This window comes from Canis aureus, chromosome 1 (assembly GCF_053574225.1).
Source record: "Canis aureus isolate CA01 chromosome 1, VMU_Caureus_v.1.0, whole genome shotgun sequence".
NCBI lineage: Eukaryota > Metazoa > Chordata > Mammalia > Carnivora > Canidae > Canis > Canis aureus.
In genome coordinates, this window is record NC_135611.1 from 9,551,231 (window position 1) to 9,571,774 (window position 20,544).

Genomic DNA, 20,544 nt, shown 5'->3' on the forward strand with positions numbered 1-20,544 from the left:
TAGACGTTTTAAAAGCCAGAAGTCCTGATTAACATAAAATTGTAAATATTGGTACCATAGTTGATTAAACAGTTTAAACATTTTTTAAAATGTTTACATTTCTTCTTAGTTTCCTTTTCATGTTACATTTTTAAAAATGTCATAGCCCTTACAGATTTAAAAGATAATCTATATTGTTATAGCCGTCATTATAACATCCAACATTCAAGAAGAAATCATGAAGTATTTGTATATTATCTTTCACGAAATGTTAGCCAAAGCCACCATACACCCATCTTTTCTTTTTTCTTTTTTCTTTTCTTTTCTTTTCTTTTCTTTTCTTTTCTTTTCTTTTCTTTTCTTTCTTTTCTTTTCTTCTTTTCTTTTCTTTCTTTTCTTTTGTCTTTCTTTTCTTTTCTTTTCTTTTCTTTTTTTTATCCAGTTTTAACAATATTTTGCTGTTATTATTCCTATCACAGGAAACTGTACAATTTATAAATGTAGTATCAACTAGAATATTTCCGTCTCAAATGGTTTAAAAAAAGCAAAGAAGTGTTATGTCAGTGACATAACATAGGGTTGCGTCTTCTCAGAGAAGCTATGCCCTGAGCAGAGGGGCAGGGTCTCACTCTGAAGGCATTCACTGTGCCATCATTTAGGAAAACAACATCTCTGGATAGAGAATGTACAACCCAATGAAATGAGCCTCAGCTTGGGAAATTTGGAGGTGGGGGCCAATGTATCAGGAGGGGGCCAGGAGAGTGATGGGGGCCTGCAGACTTGGGCTCCCTTCTGTGCTTGCAGCATTATCACAACCTGGCTGCACATGAGAAGCGTTTCAGGTGAGGGTGAGTTAAAAAATATACCAGTGCAACGGGTCAGATGATTTGATGGTGTCTGAGTATCTCCTTTTCCTTTTTACTCCAGCATATTAATACACACTGTTACATTAGTTTCAAGTGTATAATATAGTGATTCAACAATTCTACACGTTTCTCAGTGTTCATCACAGTAAGTGAACTCTTAATCCCCTTCAGCTTTTTCACCCATCGCTTCCCTCTCTCCTCAGGTAACCATCAGTTTGTTCTCAGCAGTTAATGTTTCTTGGTTTGTCTCTTTTTTTCCTTTGTTCATTTGCTTTGCTTCTTACATTCTGCATATGAGCATATGGTATTTGTCTTTCTCTGATGACTTATTTCACTTAGTGTCATACTCTGTTGATCCACCCACATTGTTGCAAATGGCACAATTTCATTCTTTTATGGCTAAATAACACTCCATTGTATATATACATATATACGTAGACACACACACATATATGTATATATATGCATATATACACCACATCTTTATCCATTCATCTATCGATAGACACTTGGGTTGCTTCCATAATTTGGGTATTATAACTAATTCTGCAATAAACATAGGGGTGTATATGTCTCTTCAAATTACTGTTTTCATTTTCTTTGGGTAAATAGCCAGTAGTGGAATTTCCGGATAATTCTACTTTTAATATTTGGAGGAACCTCTATACTGTTTTCCAGAGTGGCTGCACCAATTTGCATTCCCAGCAACAGTGCATGAAGATTTCTTTTTCTCCGGGTCCTCATCAACACTTGTTGTTTCTTGTGTTTTTGATTGTAGCCTTTCTGACAGGTGTGAGGTGGTATCTCATTGTGGTTTTGATTTGCATGTCCCTGATGATGAGTGGTGTTGAGCATCTTTTTGAGTATTTCTAATAAGCTGTCCAAGTAATTTATTTATTTATTTTTCTCTAAGCAATCTTAATATGAAGCTAGGATCAAGAACCAAAGGGTGGCATATAGTACTCTCAGAAGCTGTAGAAACAACTAGGTTGAGGGAACTTGGTAAAATGCTTGCCCACAGCAGGATTGGAGAACCACCATTGTGGGGAGCATCTATTGTTCCTGATTTTTCCATGCTTCTTGTCTGAGTACCTTAGTAGGCATTAGTGGTTTCTAACATGTGATCACCAGACCACCAGCAGCAGCAGGATTGCCTGGGAACTTGTTCCAAATGCAATACTTACTTAGGTCCCATCACAGAAATACTCAATTAGCAAATCTGGGGATGGGGACTGGTAATCTATGCTTTAACAAGCCTTCTGGGTGCTTCTGGCAGTTCATTAAAACTAAGAGAATCATTGGCATAAGTAAGGTGGTAATATAACTCGGCTAAGTGAAGTGGGATCAAGAGAATAATTTATGTCTTCAATACCTGACCAGGGCCTCATGCTGAGGACTGGCATGGGCTAGCATGTAGATGGCAGTGGGACTTAACGTAAGAGAACCATAGTGATAGTGAGCCAGGGGCAGACAGACAAGTCAACTGATCTACCTGCTTCCTGTCACATGGAAAGCTTTTCCTATTTGAAAAGCTGTGCATCCAGTATGTTTGGATGTTGCACTGTTGTTGATATCTCCCACCAGATCTGGTGTATGACGAAACACTGTGGAATGAGTCAGTAGAAATAGAAGGCTAAGTGTTGGAGGGAAGGAGGAGAGAGACGCAGAGAGGCAGACACTGGATCAGAGGTTAGAAGACTAATTTAAGTAAAATAGGCAGCTCAATTATTTCAATCCTAGGAGAGCTCCACAGTTGATAATGATGCTACTTATAGCAGTAAACATGGAAGAAACAAGCAATTGTGAAGGTAGCTCTGGGACAAACAGCAAGTTTTGTTGATGATGCCCAGAGATCCCTTGTCATAGTTGGTAAATTAAAAGCATTCCCTTGGGTTCCATATATTCATTACCATGAATCCATGCCCTGCAAATGCAGACAAATCCAGTCCCAGGATACCCTGTACTCTATGTTGGTGGCTACTCATGTGTGATATTATTTTCCAGGTGATATAAAGACAACAAGCTTAATGAGATTCTGTTACCAAGGTTGCCTCTAACTCCTTAATTTCTGGTTCATGGGAAGGCAACATGATTCCAATAACTATTTTCTTCACTCATTTTCTTTCACTTCAATGCAAACCTGTGTTTGAATACAGGTTCCTTTACTTATAGCCTTATTTAACCTCACAGGAGTTCAGTTTTCTCAGCTATAAAATGGGAATAACAACATACTATCATCTGAGGGCGTCTGGGTGGCTCAGTCTCTTAAGTGTCTGACTCTTGGCTTCTATTCTGGTCATGATTTCAAAGTCCTGAAATTGAGCTCTGAATTGGGCTCCAGGCTCAGTAGGGAGTCTGCTTGAGATTCTCTTTCTTCTTCTCTCTCTAAAATATATAAATAAATCTTTTAAAAAATACTGTCAGCAGATTTTATATGATGCCATGTTTGTGCTACACCCAGCACAAGGCATGAAACATACTATGTGCTCAATTAGTAGAAGCTGTTTTCTGTATATTATTTTAATATTCATCACTGCAGCCTGGTAAAACAATCACTGGTCCACCTATGTCAAGCAGGAACTGCAGCTAGCCATGTGACTCACCATAGAGTTTGTCTTTCCCATTCAGGCCCTCCAGAGAACAGAAAAACCCATGGGGGCATAGCCAGGTAGACTGGACTTTAGGCCTCCAGCGATCACTCATAAATGCAGACCACCCTCTTGCACTCACACGTACACAGAGTGGGATAATTTCGTTTCGTTGGACTGATGCAAATTCAAATTTAAATGCTCCTCCTGGCCCTCAAGTGATTTTGAGTTTTGCTGTACATGGTTATGGAAGCTGCAAATATGACAATATCCTTGTGGCTTAACCAAACCCCTGTAATACTAACCCAAAGTAAGTTCAACAGCAAATCCTAAACTGGAGTAACCTGTGTCCCCAGTGAGATAACACAAACCCCAGATCAGTAATACTTGCATTATAGTGAAAACAAGGAGAGGTAGGGTTGCCAACACTTCTCACAGTCTCTGGATTAATGCTACTATTGGGGTGGAACATGCCATCAGAAAACAACGTTAAATAGTTTTCTGAAATAAGACCCACCACTCCCCTTTGGAGCTTACTCAGTAGGCTGAGTGAGGGGTCTGAGGTACATGCTGAGGTCAATGGTGCTGGCTGTCCTCATCCTGCAGATTGGAATTCTGTTGTTAACACCACGAATCAACTGCTGTATGAAAACTGAGTGGATTTGGCCTCAGCCTTTATTAGAATATGAAATCCAAGTGGCAGAGTAGTAGCATGGTGGTGGTTCCCCACTGTTGTGTAAGAAATTGCAACAAAACTCGCTGTTTTATACAACACATACATTATCTTAGAATTCTGGAGGTCAGAAATCTGACATGGATCTCACTTAGCTGAAGCCAAGGTGTTAATAGAGCTGCATTGTTTTTTGTAGATTCTAGGGGAAATTTCTTTAATCATTGAGGGTGTTGCAGAAGTTAGTTCCTTGAGGTTGTGGGATGGAGGTCCCGGTTTCCTTATTGGTTGTCACCGAAGAGACTTTCTCAGCTTCTAGACACTGACTGCAATCCTCAGCCTGCTGTCCTGTGTATCCTCAGCCCATGGCCCCCTTCTTCCATCTTCAAAGATGGCAATGGTAGGTCAAGTCTCTCATATTCTACATCTCTCTGATGAACTCTCTTGTCTTACTCTTTCACATTTAAGGACCCTTGTGATGACATTGGCCCCATGCAGAAATTCCAGGATAATTCCCCCATTTAATGTCAGCTAATTACCAGTCTTAATTCCACATGCAAAGTTCCTTTGGCCATATAAAACAACACATTCCTGAATTCCAGAGGTAGAGTGTGGACATCTTTGGGGCCATTATTCCATCATCAGCATGCAGTTATACAAATGTAAACTTGGCTAAGAATATATAGGACCAAGGGATGAATTGTTGAAACAGGCAGTTTACTATGACCCTGAATGTCCCTGCACCTCATTGCTGTATGCATGCACTTCTAAAGTAGCTAGTCACATAGGTAGCTAAGTTGGTCAAGGTGACCACAACATGACTCCTTTACTGCTATTCAGTCTCTAGAAAAGGGCAGCTGGCTCAGTCCTCATGCTGCTGAGGGCATGTGGAGCCACCTCTGATCCATACATCACTCAGTGGAACTTGGAAACAAGGGAACTAGCCCTACCATGCTGGTACCTCTGCCCTTTGCTGTGTTGTAACACTCTTGACCTGATCCACTGGAATTTGGTTGTCTACTTGCCGCACATGTGGAGTACTGACAGATGAATCTGTTAATCATTTTAATGGATTGAATTGTGTCCCTAAAAAGATATGTCTAAGTCCTAACTGCAGGGACTATGAATGTGACCTTACTTGGAAATAGTCTTTAGAGATGTAATTAAGTTAAGGATTTCATGATGAGATCACCCTGGATTTAAGATGTGTTCTAAATGTGATGACTGATGCCCCTATAAGAAAAAGTTGGGAATATTTAAACTCACCTCCACAAATACTAAGAGAATCATGACTAGGGCTTCCACAGGAAAAGTTTCCTTTAGCACTAAATTTGCAACATAGTTTGACTTCACACTGTGTGTCTCTAGAAGAATAAAAGAACTTTGAGGGGAACACAGTTCTGTGTGTTGATTCTCTATGAGTCCCAGGATAATCAGTATGGTAACAAGGTGAATATTTTTTCTAGACACGAAAATGCTGCTTCTGAATTTCCAAATTTTTAATAATTAATTACTGAAATACACCTGGTAGAGTTTATGAAGAAGTCAATGTTTTTCAGCTCAGTATGGGTAAACACAGATGACAAAGCTATATTTATTTTTCTTAGGTGCTGCCATAAGGGGAACCAGCACATCTGCTTATAAGACTGTGGCCAATATAACAAAACTTTTCAATCCATCTTCTACTAGTGTGTATCTCTTCCAGATATTCACATATACTGAATAACCTAATCTCATTAGCACTTTATAAGTGTTGATAACTAATAGTTGGGGAAATTATTTAATATTATGACAGTTATAAGCAATAAAAATTATATCACAGAATATAACTCTTTAAATAGGAGATAAACCTACAAAATACATTAGGGAATAGTTTTCTCCAACATGGAAGTGAAAAAAAAAAAAAAAACATCTACTCACAGTTCACATGTGCAATTCACTGCACCTGTGTGTATAGATATGTTCACGCTATTCCCCTTTTATATTTATATATAATACATCCTTGATAGCTAAAAGCTGAATACCATTTGCCTATCCTAATAATGATTAGCAAACTTATTTGTTCTGTTTTTCCTTGAAATGAAGTTTATTTTTTTATTTAAACTAATTTTCCTTTAAAACCTGGCTTTTATTTTATTTTTAAAGATTTAACTTATTTATTCATATGAGACACACACACACACACACACACACACAGAGAGAGAGGCAGAGACACAGGCAGAGGGAGAAGCAGGCTCCATGCAGGGGGCCTGATGTGGGACTTGATCCCGGGGCTCCAGGATCATGCCCTGGGCCAAAGGCAGCACTAAACTGCTGAGCCACCTGGGCTGCCCGAATATATTCACTATTATTACAATTGTTTTGATTTATCAGAAAACACATTTTTATTTATTGGAATTTACTGGAAACTCAGTTTCTTTAAAGGAGAAGAAAATTCACGGACACAAATAACTGAAAATCCCAGTGGTATCTTTTTCATTATTTTTATTTTAATTCCAGTATAGTTAACATACAGTGTTATATTTGTTTCAGGAGTACAAGATACTGATTCAACAATTCCATACAACACCCAGTGCTCATCACAAGTGCACTCCTTCATTCCCATCACCTGTTTCTCCCATCCCCCCACCCCCCTCCCCTCTGGTAACCATCATTTTGTTCTCTATAGTTAAGAATCTGTTTCTTGATTTGTCTCTCTTTTTTCCTTTGCTCTTTTATTTTGTTTCTTAAATTCTGCATATGAATGAGATCATATAGTATTTATCTTTCTCTAACTGGTTTATTTTCCTTACCATTATACTCTCCAGCTCCATCCACATTATTGGCAATGGCAAGATTTCATTCATTTTTATGGCTGAATAATATTATATATATGTGAATAATATTATATATATGTGTATACACACACACACCCCACATCTTCTTTATCCATTCATCAATCGATGGACCCTTGGGCTCCTCCCATAATCTGGCTATTGTATGAGACATCACCTCATAGCTGTCTGAATGGCTAACCACAAGAAACAAGTGTTAGTGAGGATGTGGAGAAAAATGAACACTCATGCCCTGTTGCTGGGAATGCAAACTGGTTCAGCCACTGTGGAAAACAGTATGGAGATTCCCTAAAAGATTAAAAATAGAACCACCTTATGATGCAGAAATCTCACTCTGAATATCTACCCAAAGAATATAAACACACTAATAGAAAGGGATACATGCACTCCTATGTTTATAGCAGCATTATTTACAATTCCCTGGGTATCTTGATCCAGGCTATGTCTTAAGCCAGGGAAGCTCATTATGTCTCCTGGTCAGGTCCCTGTCTATGCCTAAGCTCTCTTCCCCATGCAGCTCCATGTGAAAGTATGATGCGTTTTTACTGCTCTAAATCTGTATATTCTCAGGTTAAGTGTGTCTCTTCAAAAAGTCTAAGCATCATTACATTTAATTGTCTCTGAGGTGGTTACTTGCCCATACTAGTATGGTACCCAGCAAACTTGATTTTGATTAGATAAACATGAATCACCCCACCTGAAGTTAGAGGTGATATTAACCTTAAGCAAAGGGTGTGGCCTGAAATTTGGGGGGTGGAGTTGATCCTAGAGGAAAAACAATGCATGTTAAGTAGAAGCCAGGTGAATAGATGTTATGGTTCTCTAAATAATGACCATCCACTAATAAGACAAAATTGATGTTGAATCTCCAAACACATTTACTTTTATGTTTTGCCAATAAAATAAATATTTAAGTATAGATTTTTTTTATCTTCTGATCTCAGATGATCAGATCATTATCATAACAAAAAATTTAGGAACTTCCTAATTATCTTTATCATCTTGGATTTATCAATATTTGGCCTACCGCATTGTTATACTTTTCTCATGCATATGTAGCTCTGCATGTCTGTGTGTGTAATTAGGAGGGGGTGTTTTATATATATTACATATATATATATAATGGGTCTCTATGTAATATGTATTTTATATATATCTATCTATAGGGTCTATATGTAATATGTATTTTATATATCTATCTATATATATGAATTCTATACTGGGTAGATGGCAAATAAAATGGTGGGACATATTCTGATATAATAAGTGTCATCTTGTCCATTTTCTACCTGAAGATGAGATTTATTTTCAGATCGTATCCCAATAAAAATAACTATCTCTATGGTGAAGTGAACCTTGATTATAGTATACAATGTTTGGAATAAAAGTAGATAAAGGTACAGAGCAAAATGTAGCCATTCTTAGGTAAATAAGTAGTCAAAACATGTTTAGCTGCAGATGCTAACAGAAAACTTCCAAAATAACAAGTCAGTACAGGCTTAATCATTAAAGAAACTAAACTATATCATTAGTGTACACCAAGAATAATCTGAATTGATGGATAAAATCCCTAAACAACATAGAAGGTACTTTAATTTCAGTGCAAATACATTTGGACAGAGACAAACAACAGGATCTAAGGATAAAGCAACCAGGAAAGGTCATAACATGACAATTCCTTTAGCTACACAAGCTAAGTATAGCCACCAGATCCTTTGAGGGGAATACTTAAAAGTTAATTTAGGAGATCCCATGACTTCTTTTTCTGTGCCTTCCCCACCACTTCTATAGCACATGGACTTTTGCTAGCACATCTCCTCCCTTTGCTCACCAGTGGTCTTCAGATCAGTCCTTGGAGCTCCATCACCAAGCCATGGACCTGAGAAGTAGTAGATATAGGTTTTAGAGCCTTAGAACTTCAGCTTTCTTCCAAATATCTCTCCCCAAGCCATTTCTCTCCTTGACTTCACATACTCAAGGATTTTGAAAATCAGTAGGCTTGGGGAACCTGAGGGCTCAGTGGTTGAACATTTGCCTTTAGCTCAGGTCGTGATCCTGGGGTCCTGGGGTTGAGTCTTGCATCAGGATCCCTGTGGGGAGCCTGCTTCTCCCTCTGCCTATGTCTCTGCCTCTCTGTGTCTCTTATGAATAATTAAAATCTTTAAAACAAAACAAAACAAAAATTCGTAGACTTCACTTGTTTTCCCCAAGCTTCAACCAAAGCAAATAAGCCCTTGCACTTATTCACTTGGTATGGAATGCTCTTATACGACACCTCTCCAGGTCATGACTTCCTTTCTTCTTTCTGACCAAAATCTGAATAGTCATTTCTCAGGGAGAAGCAATGCCATAAATCTTCTAATTTTCAGCATTTGACACAGTTGCCATTATAGACTGCTTCGTTGATGATTTGATTTGACTGTACTTTTCCTAAGGACAGCTGTTAAATTGTGTGTCTTGCCACCCTTATATCCCCTATCTACACTGTGTGTGTCTGAAATATAGATTGACTATCTCAACATTTGTTCCAGATTTCTTCTAGTTTTTCCTCTTGTATTACTAAACATCTACATTTCTTTGAATCTCTTACAGCGGGAGCTCCAGATAGGCCTTAGAGGATGAAAAGAAATGTGCTCAAGCAAGGCCTGAAATTGGAGCTGATCTCAGAGTGGGAAGAGTGGCAGTAAGAAACTATAGAGTTGGCAGGCCCAGGCATAGGGTGTCTTCTATCCCCATCTTGTAGGTAAGGTAGAGTGATCATGGAGGCAAGGATGGAACTGTGTCACAGAAAGCTGTCCCTTCCTGATACCTTCTCCGAGGAACCCATTTAATTAGACCTGTTCTGCGGTGATCCAACAGGGGTCATTCCTATACATCAAGTGCGGAGTTTACTTCCAAGTCCTAAGTCATCAGATTCCTTGTATTACATACTTATGTTATTTATGTGTTTTTTGATACTTAAAACCAAACTCTGACTTCAGCAAATGTTTGTTGAATTAATCAACAAACACATTAAAGCGTAAATGTTACCTGACTTTAAATGAATTTTTTAACATATAATAAATACCTTTCACCTTTTATAAAATTATGTCTTAATATTCTTCTTCTGATGGGATGAATTGTACCATTTGAACACTCATATTGCTTCATCACAGAAAACATTGAAAACCTTTTTATCTAGTTTTGAAAAAACAAAATGCTGATACTGCCTTTACAATCATTACAAATAAAAAAACTGAAATAAACTTTTTCTTATAATGAATGACATGCTAATAAGCAAAAAGTGGATAAGACAAATCTAATATAAAGAATGAAAAAGGCATTCCTCATATGGTGCAAGTTAAGCTAATAAGCAGTGACTCATTCAAATATAAAATCAGAAAATACTAAAACCCAGAAAATTATCTGGAGGGTAGGACAGATTTGGGCTTTAAAATTTTGTGAATCTAATTTTTTTCTTTTTTTTTTTCCTGTTTGTATACAGAGCCAAAGGACATAGTTCTAATTATGAAATGCTCATTAATGTGAGTAAAAAACATTCCAGCTACGTCCACCCAAATTGTGCCAAATAAACAGTTTCTTTGGGAGAAATTGAATTAATTCTATCTGGCTTAAGGTAGGATAATTAATTTTAACTGGCTTAAGGTAAAATTATTCTTGTAATACAGACTCAGCCAGCTAATTATTTCTCCATATGCTACTGTTCCCCTACACCTGCCTCACGTTGGCATAGCAGACCTTTCACATTTCCCTACTCTTTCCCCATGTTGTCAAGGACATGCCACCAAAATAACCATCAACTTGCCTCCAGCACAGAGAACCAGAGTTTCCAGCATTAGTGAAATAGACACTTGTGGTATTTATTTAAATTAACTATGAATTGAAAAAAAACATTCTCAAAAGTAACTTGATATTATCATTAACAAAAGATATTTACCCTAATCACTAAAGTTACACACACACACACACACACACACACACACACACACACACTATTCAATAATGCAAAATCAGAAATAACCTAAAATCATTTAAAGGGGATTATAATATATTTTGAAAACACTGTGTGTTGACTTGTAGTTTTCCAAGTTTTAGTGGATATAAAAATCATTGTTTTTTGTTTTTTGAGATTTTGGCTGAATCTATCAATATTTTATTTTTATTTATTGGCTGTTAAAATAATTTTTTAATTTTTATTCAAATTCCAGTTAACATACAGCATAATATTAGTTTCAAATGTACAATATGGTGATTCAACACTTCACTAGAACACCTGTCACTCATCACAAGTGCACTCCTTAATCCCCATCCCCTATTTTACCCATCCCCTACAACCTCCCCTCTGTTAACCATAAGTTTGTTCCCTGTAGTTGAGTCTGTTTCTTGGTTTGCCTCTCTATATCCTTTTTTTTCCCCTTTTGCTCATTTGTTTTGTTTCCTAAATTCCACATATAAGTGAAATCATATGGCATTTCTTTCCCTGACTGATTTATTCCACTTAGCATAATAGTCTCTAGCTCCTTCCATATCACTGCAAATGGCAAGATTTCATTTTTTATGCCTGAGTAATATTCTATTATATATATATAATCATGATAAATATTATATATAAAATTATCATGTGTGTGTGTATATATATATATATATATATACGTACACACTTATATATGTGTATATATATAGAGAGAAAAAACACATTTTCCTTATCCATTCATCAGTCTAATGGATACCTAGCTACTTTTTAAAAATATATACATTGCTACTTCCCAAGTTACATGTCTATTAACTTGGAATTTTCATTTTAGGAAAGCACCCTATTTGGTACAGTAGGACCAGGATCCAACTTCAGGAAACATTGCTTTAAGAGGTAAGAACATCTAATCTATTTTTGAATTCCTTCTCTCTACCATGTGAATTCTACTGAACATACATGGAATAACAGAATGCTAGCAAAGGAACTGAACGTGAAATGTGAATGTGATTTGTAATTTAATTGACTTCCTATTCATGTTACACTAAAATAGGGCCACCTTCACACACACACACACACATACACATACACACACACACGTGGAACTATGAAAATTAAGTCAAAGTTGGTTAAAAAGCAAAGAGATGATTATTGTTAGTTACTGATGTATTGATGCTTCCTTTCCTCTGTTTTCCTAGAATTTAGAGAGAATTAGAAAGGCTGCCAAATGCTGTAGGGATTTAAATACCATTAAATTAAGCAAAATAAAATGATAGGGAAACAGAAAGTGATGGGCAGTAGCAGAGGAATATGAAATGAAAAATCTCTCAATTATGTCAACAACCGTATTAAATTAACTGCATGAATTAAAAAGAAATAAATCCAGCAAGTGGAAAGAGTACGCTAAGCTGTATCAAGAGCCAACAGCTATTTTAGTGAAAATAAACTGAAACTCTAAAGAAACAGTACATTGTCCTCATGAACCCAAATTAGTGCTTTTATTTAAACCTAGTGGCTAAATTTTGGAAAACATAATAGGATAATGGCATTTTGGTGCTGGGAGAATCTCAGCTATTTATTCCAGATTCTTTTCTTAAAAATGAGGAAACTAAAGTACAAAGAGTATTATTTGGTCCGAAATATTGAGCACAGACCAGAATAGGAGTTTATTCTTTCATCCTCTAACTTCAGGCCCCATTTTCCTGTTACAGATGTGTTCGGTCACACATTTAGTGGTTACCACTTTCCCTGATTACTAATACAGATGCTCTTTGGAGTCTCTCTTGTAAAGGCACCAACCTATGGGTTTTTCCCTCATCTTATAATTTTATTTTTAATTTGAATTTTTGCTTTAGTCTTAAAGAAGTATTAAAACCATAGTGTTTTGTCATTTTAAGTAAGAAACTAAATATTATGTCTTTATCATTGCTTTAAATCAAGCTAATATAAATCAACCGATAACAGCTATGTGAACTGCCAATCATTTTGCAATAATATAGTGGATTATTAGTAGCATGCTAGACACATCAAACAGAAAATGATATAATTTCATATCTGAATGTCACAATTTATAATACAAAATTTCATGAAGTTTCTAAATCTGCAAAATATAAGTGACCTAAATGTCAAAATTTGCCTCTTGGTTTTAATTGGCTATCAGACAAAATATCATTGATCTGCTATACAGAAAAGAGATTTTGAAGGATATTATAAGCCTCCAACAGCCTTATAGACCTATTGCCCTCTAACATAGAATTAATAGGAAAGTAGAAGAATTAAATATTTAATTAAATAATGAAATTTAAATAATGAAAATGGAACATAAATTCATTTATTTATATATCTAGCACATATTTATGAAGGTGTGCCAAACACTGTAGTAGTTGATTTACTATTCATAATTTTAATTTAATAAATTTAATTTTATTTAATAAGCTATGATTGCATTTGTGAAAAAGTGAAACCCCATCTCGTGATAATATATCCCTAGAAATAAGGATTCATATATACAAAATCTTACCTTCTCTCTGGTGGAGAATCACAAAACAGAAAAAATAAAATTCCTATTTTAGAGTTTATTTATAAAAAATCAACTCATTGTATGTATGTGCATGTACATTTGTGTGCATGCAAGCATATGTATATTTAAGGGTGAGTGAGGGCAGTCATATTATATTAGAGAAAGTGTCACCCTATTGTGTAGTATATTGATTTATTTCAATCCCACGGGAACTCTCAGTAGATACCTCTTTATGACATTCATAAACGGTACTTAAGAATCTATCTCTGGTAATTTCAGAAATTCTTGGGGAAAAGAACATTGTTCTGCTCAACCCATGCAATCCCATTCACTTTTGTTAAAATGTATACAAAATCAGGATGCATTTCTAATTTTCATGAAATAGCTAAATTATCAATTCATAATGACATCCACAGGTAGCTTAGTGTTTTGCCTCAAAGAAAAATGAATTATTTTCATTTTTATACACAAAATACATTTCACATATGAAAGGGTTAAAAATTTCCAGATATCCAAAATAATCACTATGTCAAAAATTAAAATTTCTGGTGTACCTTGGAAAGCAAAGCAACATAAGAATAGTTAAAAGAAAACTTGAAATGACCCTATCTAATTATGTTATTCTGTATTTAAATTATTACTATTTTATAACAGTATAAGAATAGGTATTATTTTTATTCTTAAATTATTCAAAAATGTTATGAGCAAAGAAGGTTTTGAAAGAGAAATAGTGAATGCAGAAAAGTTAATAAATCCATAGGTTTGCCTACTAAACATCTGAATGAAAATAAAATATTTCTAAGGGTAAAGTTACTAAACAAAATAAATGTGATGTCATTCCTATTCAAGGAATGGACACTATCAGAAAAGTAAATTCATTAGGAATTGACTTTGATGGCCTTTCCACTTTTAGATTAATTCATCATTTTCCTGAGACACATCAATTACCACTCTGTCACATTAACTTTCTGAAAATGACCAATTGTGTGACCTGAAGGAAGGAGTTCAGTTGCCAGAATGACTTAAGAAAACAAGCCTCCAAAAAACTTCATGAGAGGCATGTTGACTAGTTCATGGGGCTTTACCCAGTAGAACACTGACAGCTTTATCCAATAACTTTTCACTTGAAGAAGTCTTATTTGGAATGGAGAATACATACACTGCATAACAATAGAGTTAATTAAAGCTTTCTAAGTACAAAAATCTGTCACTTGATAAAGGAAATAAAGTAAATCATCATTGATAGGACAGGAATCATATCTAGGAAAATGGTTGGGAATTATGATTCTACTTTTCTCCATTACAGCAAAACAAGGACATATTGTGATAAATATTAGTTTATCTGTGTTTGTTCCCAGTTTATTTTGTTGTCTTCTCTATCATGGGCACAAACTTCACTTTTCCCTTCCTTGTCCCTCATTTGTCTTCTTTTTTCCTCTCTTCTCTCCTCTTCTCTCTGTCCTCCTAAAAGTTCCTGGAAGTGAACAAAGGGAGGAAGGAAGGTGGAAGTAAAACCTCAGAAAGAGATCAGAATTCATGAAGTCCTTAAAGTTTTGTTTTCTTTTTCTTTTCACCACCCCTTTGTGAAGATGTCCTTTTCTTAATCACACAATTTACCAAGTTGTCTCAGAACTTCCTTCTCCCTGTACCTCTCATAGGCATGGTCCCACCTCTCAAGTATTCTTACTGATTAGTAATTTTCTAACCTAGTAACTTTCTTAATTAAAAGTTCAGGTGCATGCTGCTGTATGTTTAATTGTAAAAGATTGATGCACACATAGCTTTAACATAGGACATAAAAGCAACAACAAGATGGAGATTCGTGTGATGCAATTATTCATGCTAAGGAGAATCTTTGTCCTTAAATTAATAGTGTACTTTACACTATTTTTTTAAGATTTTATTTTATTTATTTGAGAGAGAGAGAGAGAGAGTGTGTGTGTGTGTGTGTGTATGGGGAAGGGTTGTGAAACAGCAGGAGAATCAGACTCTGTAGGGAGCCTGGCACAGGGCTTGATCCCAGAACCCTGAGACAATGACCTGAGCAGAAGGCAGATGCTTAACTGACTGAGCCATCCAGGTGCCGCAATAGTGCCATTTAAAATGAAAATTTAAAAATTTATTCCCTATAATATGAAAGCCAAATATATGCAAAATATAGCACTATGTATTTCAAATATGTATGTGAAATTCTTCCCTTCCTGTATAAATAAGGATTTATTTTTAAAAAGTCATTGAACAATGAAAACATTAAAGTTCAAGAAATTAACACAATTTATTGATATGGAGATTTCTGTGAATAGCAGGCAATTCCGTGTCTGTCACAGATATTTGTTAAATGTGATTGGATATAAAGATAACACAGTAAGAGACTTAACACCTCTTTTAGAGACTGATAATTGAGTAGTTACTGTTTTGGCACTTCTATGTCAGCACCTATATATAAGTGTTACTCATATATAGAACTTATTTTCACATAAGTAAATGGTGCTTCTATATGGTAATTATATACCTATATACACAGAATACTCCTATATGATATTTATATGTGTAATTATATACATATAAATAGCTTTTATTTAAAAATATTAAAACTACAATTTGGCTTCATGTTATAATAAAATCTACAGTATTCTCTGGACTTAGGCATATTTTATTTGCAGCTTTGATTCATTTGGTGTTTGGGGACATTTGAATCTCAATCCCAGTGGGGGTCTCTGTGGAACGAAGGATTTTGACCTGTAGCTGCACTATGATAAGTAATTATTTTGGTTCAAGGGTAAGTCTGAATCCTAATGAAGAGCATTGGAATCACCAACACCTCTTCCTGGTCATCAAGATAATATATACTTAAGGGATAGTTTTCTGACTTATGAACACATCCACTGGTTTGGTCAGGCCTTCCAGAATCTTCTCAGTTTCCAACTTCTGTTTAGTTCTAAGCTGAAGAACTACACTTGTCCCAAAGAGACCAGGTGTGGCCCCTGTGCCCTGTTGACAGGACATGCCAATTGATGTATATACCAGTTCCAAACAGTCCTCATTCAACCCTCATATTTCTTAACTGACATATTTTAAGTTATAATATTTTGATGTAACTAGATAGGAATCAAAATGAAATTGAATGAGTTATTCCATACATATTCTCATTCTATTTTATTAGCCTTATCATAATGTACTACTGATAATAATTTATGTGTTTATCTCCCCATATAGACTTTAAGCCCATTCTGGGCAGGGATAATGATTCATTAATCTTCACATCACCCAGCTTCTACCGCAGTAAGTGATACAGAGTGTAACAGAAAAACTTGTTCTGTTCCAGTGACTCAAATGCAAACAGGTATTTTGATGATCAAAACTTGTTTCATAATTGAAATAATTCTGTTCTCCCACAAGTAGAAATCTGTATAAAAACATCTCTACAGATTTATCAGTTGTATATGTTAGAATCAAATATACTATTATGGCTGGTTTCTGAATCCATATAATAGAAAATTAGGATTACTGACTATAATATTTCACTTTAGATATCTGTACTGACAAGTCACAGAACACCAATGCAATTGAATCTTGCATATGCAATTAATCCCTAGAATCACAAAGAATAAAGAAAAGTGATATGGAATTCAATTTTTTTTTTGGCCATTTAGCTTTTAGGACTCATATGAGTATGAACTACTTATATAATTTAAAAAAATATGAGCTTATCAAACACACTTTTAATTCACTGTTAACAAGATAGAGTGAAATAATAGAATTGTGCACTAAGATATTATACATTATTTTTTAAAATATTTTATTTATTTATTCATGAGACACACACACACAGAGAGAGAGAGAGAGAGAGAGGCAGAGACACAGGCAGAGGGAGCAGTAGATTCCATGCAAGGAGCTTGATCTGAACTCGATCCCGGGTCTCCAGGATCACACGCTGGACCGAAGGTGTTAAACCTGCTCATTAAACCGCTGAGCCACCCGGGCTGCCCACTATACGTACTTTAATGGAAGAAATAGAAACAAGATGTAAATGTTTTTCAGCATGTTGACAATAAAACACACAAATTGCACCATTAAGAGATTATTTTTAAAATCTAAAAACTATTTATTTTTAAAAATCCCATCTATGCAGTAATTATGTCTATTGGCTTTAGGATAAAACAATTGCAATTTGAAGTTCTCAAAGTCAGATTCTGAATTTAATTCTAGTTTTAGTATTTGTTCTATAGGCTATAAAAGGTATTTGCAACATGAGGCATTGAAATGACTCAAAAATAATTTTTCTGAAAATTTTTCTGAAAAGAACCAGAGGAGTAAACTTCCACTGAATTGAATTGTTTATGCAGATACTATCGCTGCTGACAAATGCTTATTAGACAGTTGTTCAAACTAATCGAGAAATATACTTACTGAGAAATAAGATCAATTGCTTGAAAAATACTGAGACAAAACTATAAAAGGAAACAAAAACCACAAAGGTCCATCCCTTCACTTTTTTCTTCCTTTTGGAAAAGCTTGGAACTGTCAAGTTTGTCGTATTGTAACATTTTCATACAAAACTGGTTACACTCTGTTTTCATATTCATGAACAATGTTATTCTACCTCACAATGAGAAAGAGAGCAAGCTATCAGATGTTAAATAGAAAGGAAATGTTCAGATTTGGAGGTGGGTGGAAGTGAAGGCAGCATCTACTGAGCATCAGGGAAGCACGAATAGTGAGTGAGAACATTTGCTTCCAAGGAGCACCAGTACCTTGCTTTTCTCCTGCAGTTCAATTTGTGACGTCTTGAAATCAGGACCTTGAGAGTTTGAAATTAATCTAGTTTTCCTATCCAGGAGCTCTTCCATTTCTTTCACCTGGGCCTTTAGCCTTCTATTTTCTTTTTCCAGTCCTTGTTTTTCTGTTTCAAGCATTTCCCTCTTGTCCCACTCTGAGATATTTTCAGCCTGCAATCTCTCTAGCTAAACAAAGAAAACACAGAGAGGCAACATGTAGCATTGGTAATTGCTAAAAGGCAAGGCACCCTGCAAAACAAAAACAAAAACAAAAACAACCCACTATGGAAGGTTCACAGATACATACATTTATATAATTTTTAAAACGAAAACTGGATTTGTCTGAAAATTTGCAAACAACACAAAGGTCCTAAGACCAGGCCATGCCTTAGATAAACATACCTTTCCTCTTGGTTCATGAGACTATTTCTAAAACCATATAGCCCATATTTGTCAAATAAGTATGTCAAGTGAAAAACAATGGTACTCTGCCAACAATTTCCACTTAAATGATGAACATTTATCAATTGAGAAGGCACAAAATAATTTCTTGGGCAATTCTGGTTGCATGGATATACTTCATGTATTCATTCGCTGGTTTATGTATTTATTTACTATACCTTTCGAGTTCCACATATTATGTTAGTCACTGAGAACAAAGACAAGTGAATGTAACAGAATATTATACATTCCATAATTGGAATACCATAAAATATAGTCACACACACAGTGAGTGAGTGGTTAATTGGATTTCCAGGGAATAAAGGTTGGCCACCATGGCCAGGGGGCCAAATCTGACTCATCTATTTTAATAGATCCCATAATATTGGCGTTATTTTAATGGTTGAAAAAAAGAGAATACTCTTATAGATACATTAACATTATATAAAATTCAAATTTCAATGTCACAAATAAAGTTGTATTGGAATGCAGCTGCATTCATTTGTTTACATCTTGCTTATATGACTGTTCTTACACTAACAGTGACAGAGTTGAACTGCTGGGATAGAGACTGTTGGGATAGAGGCGGTATGACCAGCAAAGCCTCAATTACTATTTAGCCTCCTACAGACAAACTTTGTTTACCTCTACTTTCACCCCATGGTTCCTAACCAAGGTTACACATGAGATTCTCTTGGGGAGATGTTTATAATTACCAGTGACTAGAACCCACCTCTAGAAGTTTTGATTTAATGGATTTAGTTTAATTTTTATGTCCCCCTGGGTCAGTTTTTATTTCTAACATTTTTATATTTAGATTCTAAAGAGGCAATAGCAAATGGGTTTATATTATGCAGTTTTATTGTGTTTAAATGTTTGCTCATTATAGTGAGATTGAATTACATTGGTCTGTTATGATTATTTTTTCTTACTCAGGATATTGTAAGCAGAAATGATTAGTAGCTCTTTTAGCTCTAAATTCTAATCCTGAGCTCTGAATTCTAACCTTGACTTCACCATTGATTCGGTGGGTAAGCTCAGACTGGTAACTTCATCTCCCCAGTATGAACAATTTATTCTCCAATGTGACAGAGTTTGTGAAAAGTGAAGTTAATTAAATTGACAGGAAAACACTTTGCATAGCAATATTCTACTTAGAGAAGAAACACTGTGGTAATATAATTTGGGAAAAATAATTATATAGGTATTTCTCCGATATATTTGGGCATACGTATATCCAAATGTCAAGGTAATTTTATGGCATAGATCTGTATGGTGAAGCCATTCTTTCCAGTAAATAAGCAAGTAGAACCTAGTCCTGTTTCTGTCACTTTCTCATTGGCTGATTCCGAACAAAATGTTTCCTCTTTCTGTTCCTGTTTTTAAATAAAATTGAGAACACCAGACCCACCAAATTTGTGGAATTATAGGGACCAAATAAAGTCAATTATTCAAAATGCCTTGCAAACTATGTAACATATTTAAAATATGAGACACGTTAAACAGTTAAGGATAAAAATTGGAAATTATCTATTTTTACATAGTTGTTTCAAATGGCCTGACTGCAAAGTGTTGATTAGTATTAGACCATTACAAAGTATTTTTCAATGACATTTTAAATTCTAAAAGAGAAATCAACTGAATCAAAAGCAACTTAAAATGTTAAGACTTAAAAAAAATGGAAAATATTAGATTTCAAAATATCTTTGGAAATGGATTTTGGCTAAAAAATTTCTAAAATCTGTTTTCTCATATACATGAAATTGTACCATTATTGTAGAAAATATTATGTTTCCAAACCAGAGAAGCTCTCGCTTCTAAAATGCAGGAAACAAAAATTACATTCTTGGAACTAGATCTTGTTTATCAATTAAATATAATAAACTAAGGTATGTTA

General features: G+C 35.2%; 1 protein-coding gene across 5 annotated transcripts in view; it reads right to left on the reverse strand.

The window, feature by feature from the left end:
- Positions 1–6,580: 6,580 nt before the first annotated feature.
- The window catches only part of CCDC102B (coiled-coil domain containing 102B), a 132,810-nt gene continuing 118,846 nt past the window's right edge, over positions 6,581–20,544 (reverse strand). For 4 of the 5 annotated variants that reach the window (XM_077885879.1, XM_077885839.1, XM_077885995.1 and 1 more), the window contains 2 exons: positions 18,183–18,392; positions 14,546–14,902 (listed from right to left, as the gene is read on the reverse strand). In XM_077885879.1, the coding sequence (XP_077742005.1) occupies positions 14,762–14,902; positions 18,183–18,392 (351 nt within the window). In that variant the 3' untranslated portion in view covers positions 14,546–14,761. Of the gene's footprint in view, positions 8,817–14,545; positions 14,903–18,182; positions 18,393–20,544 lie in introns of those variants that run through there. The other variant, XM_077886054.1, reaches the window with a different exon arrangement.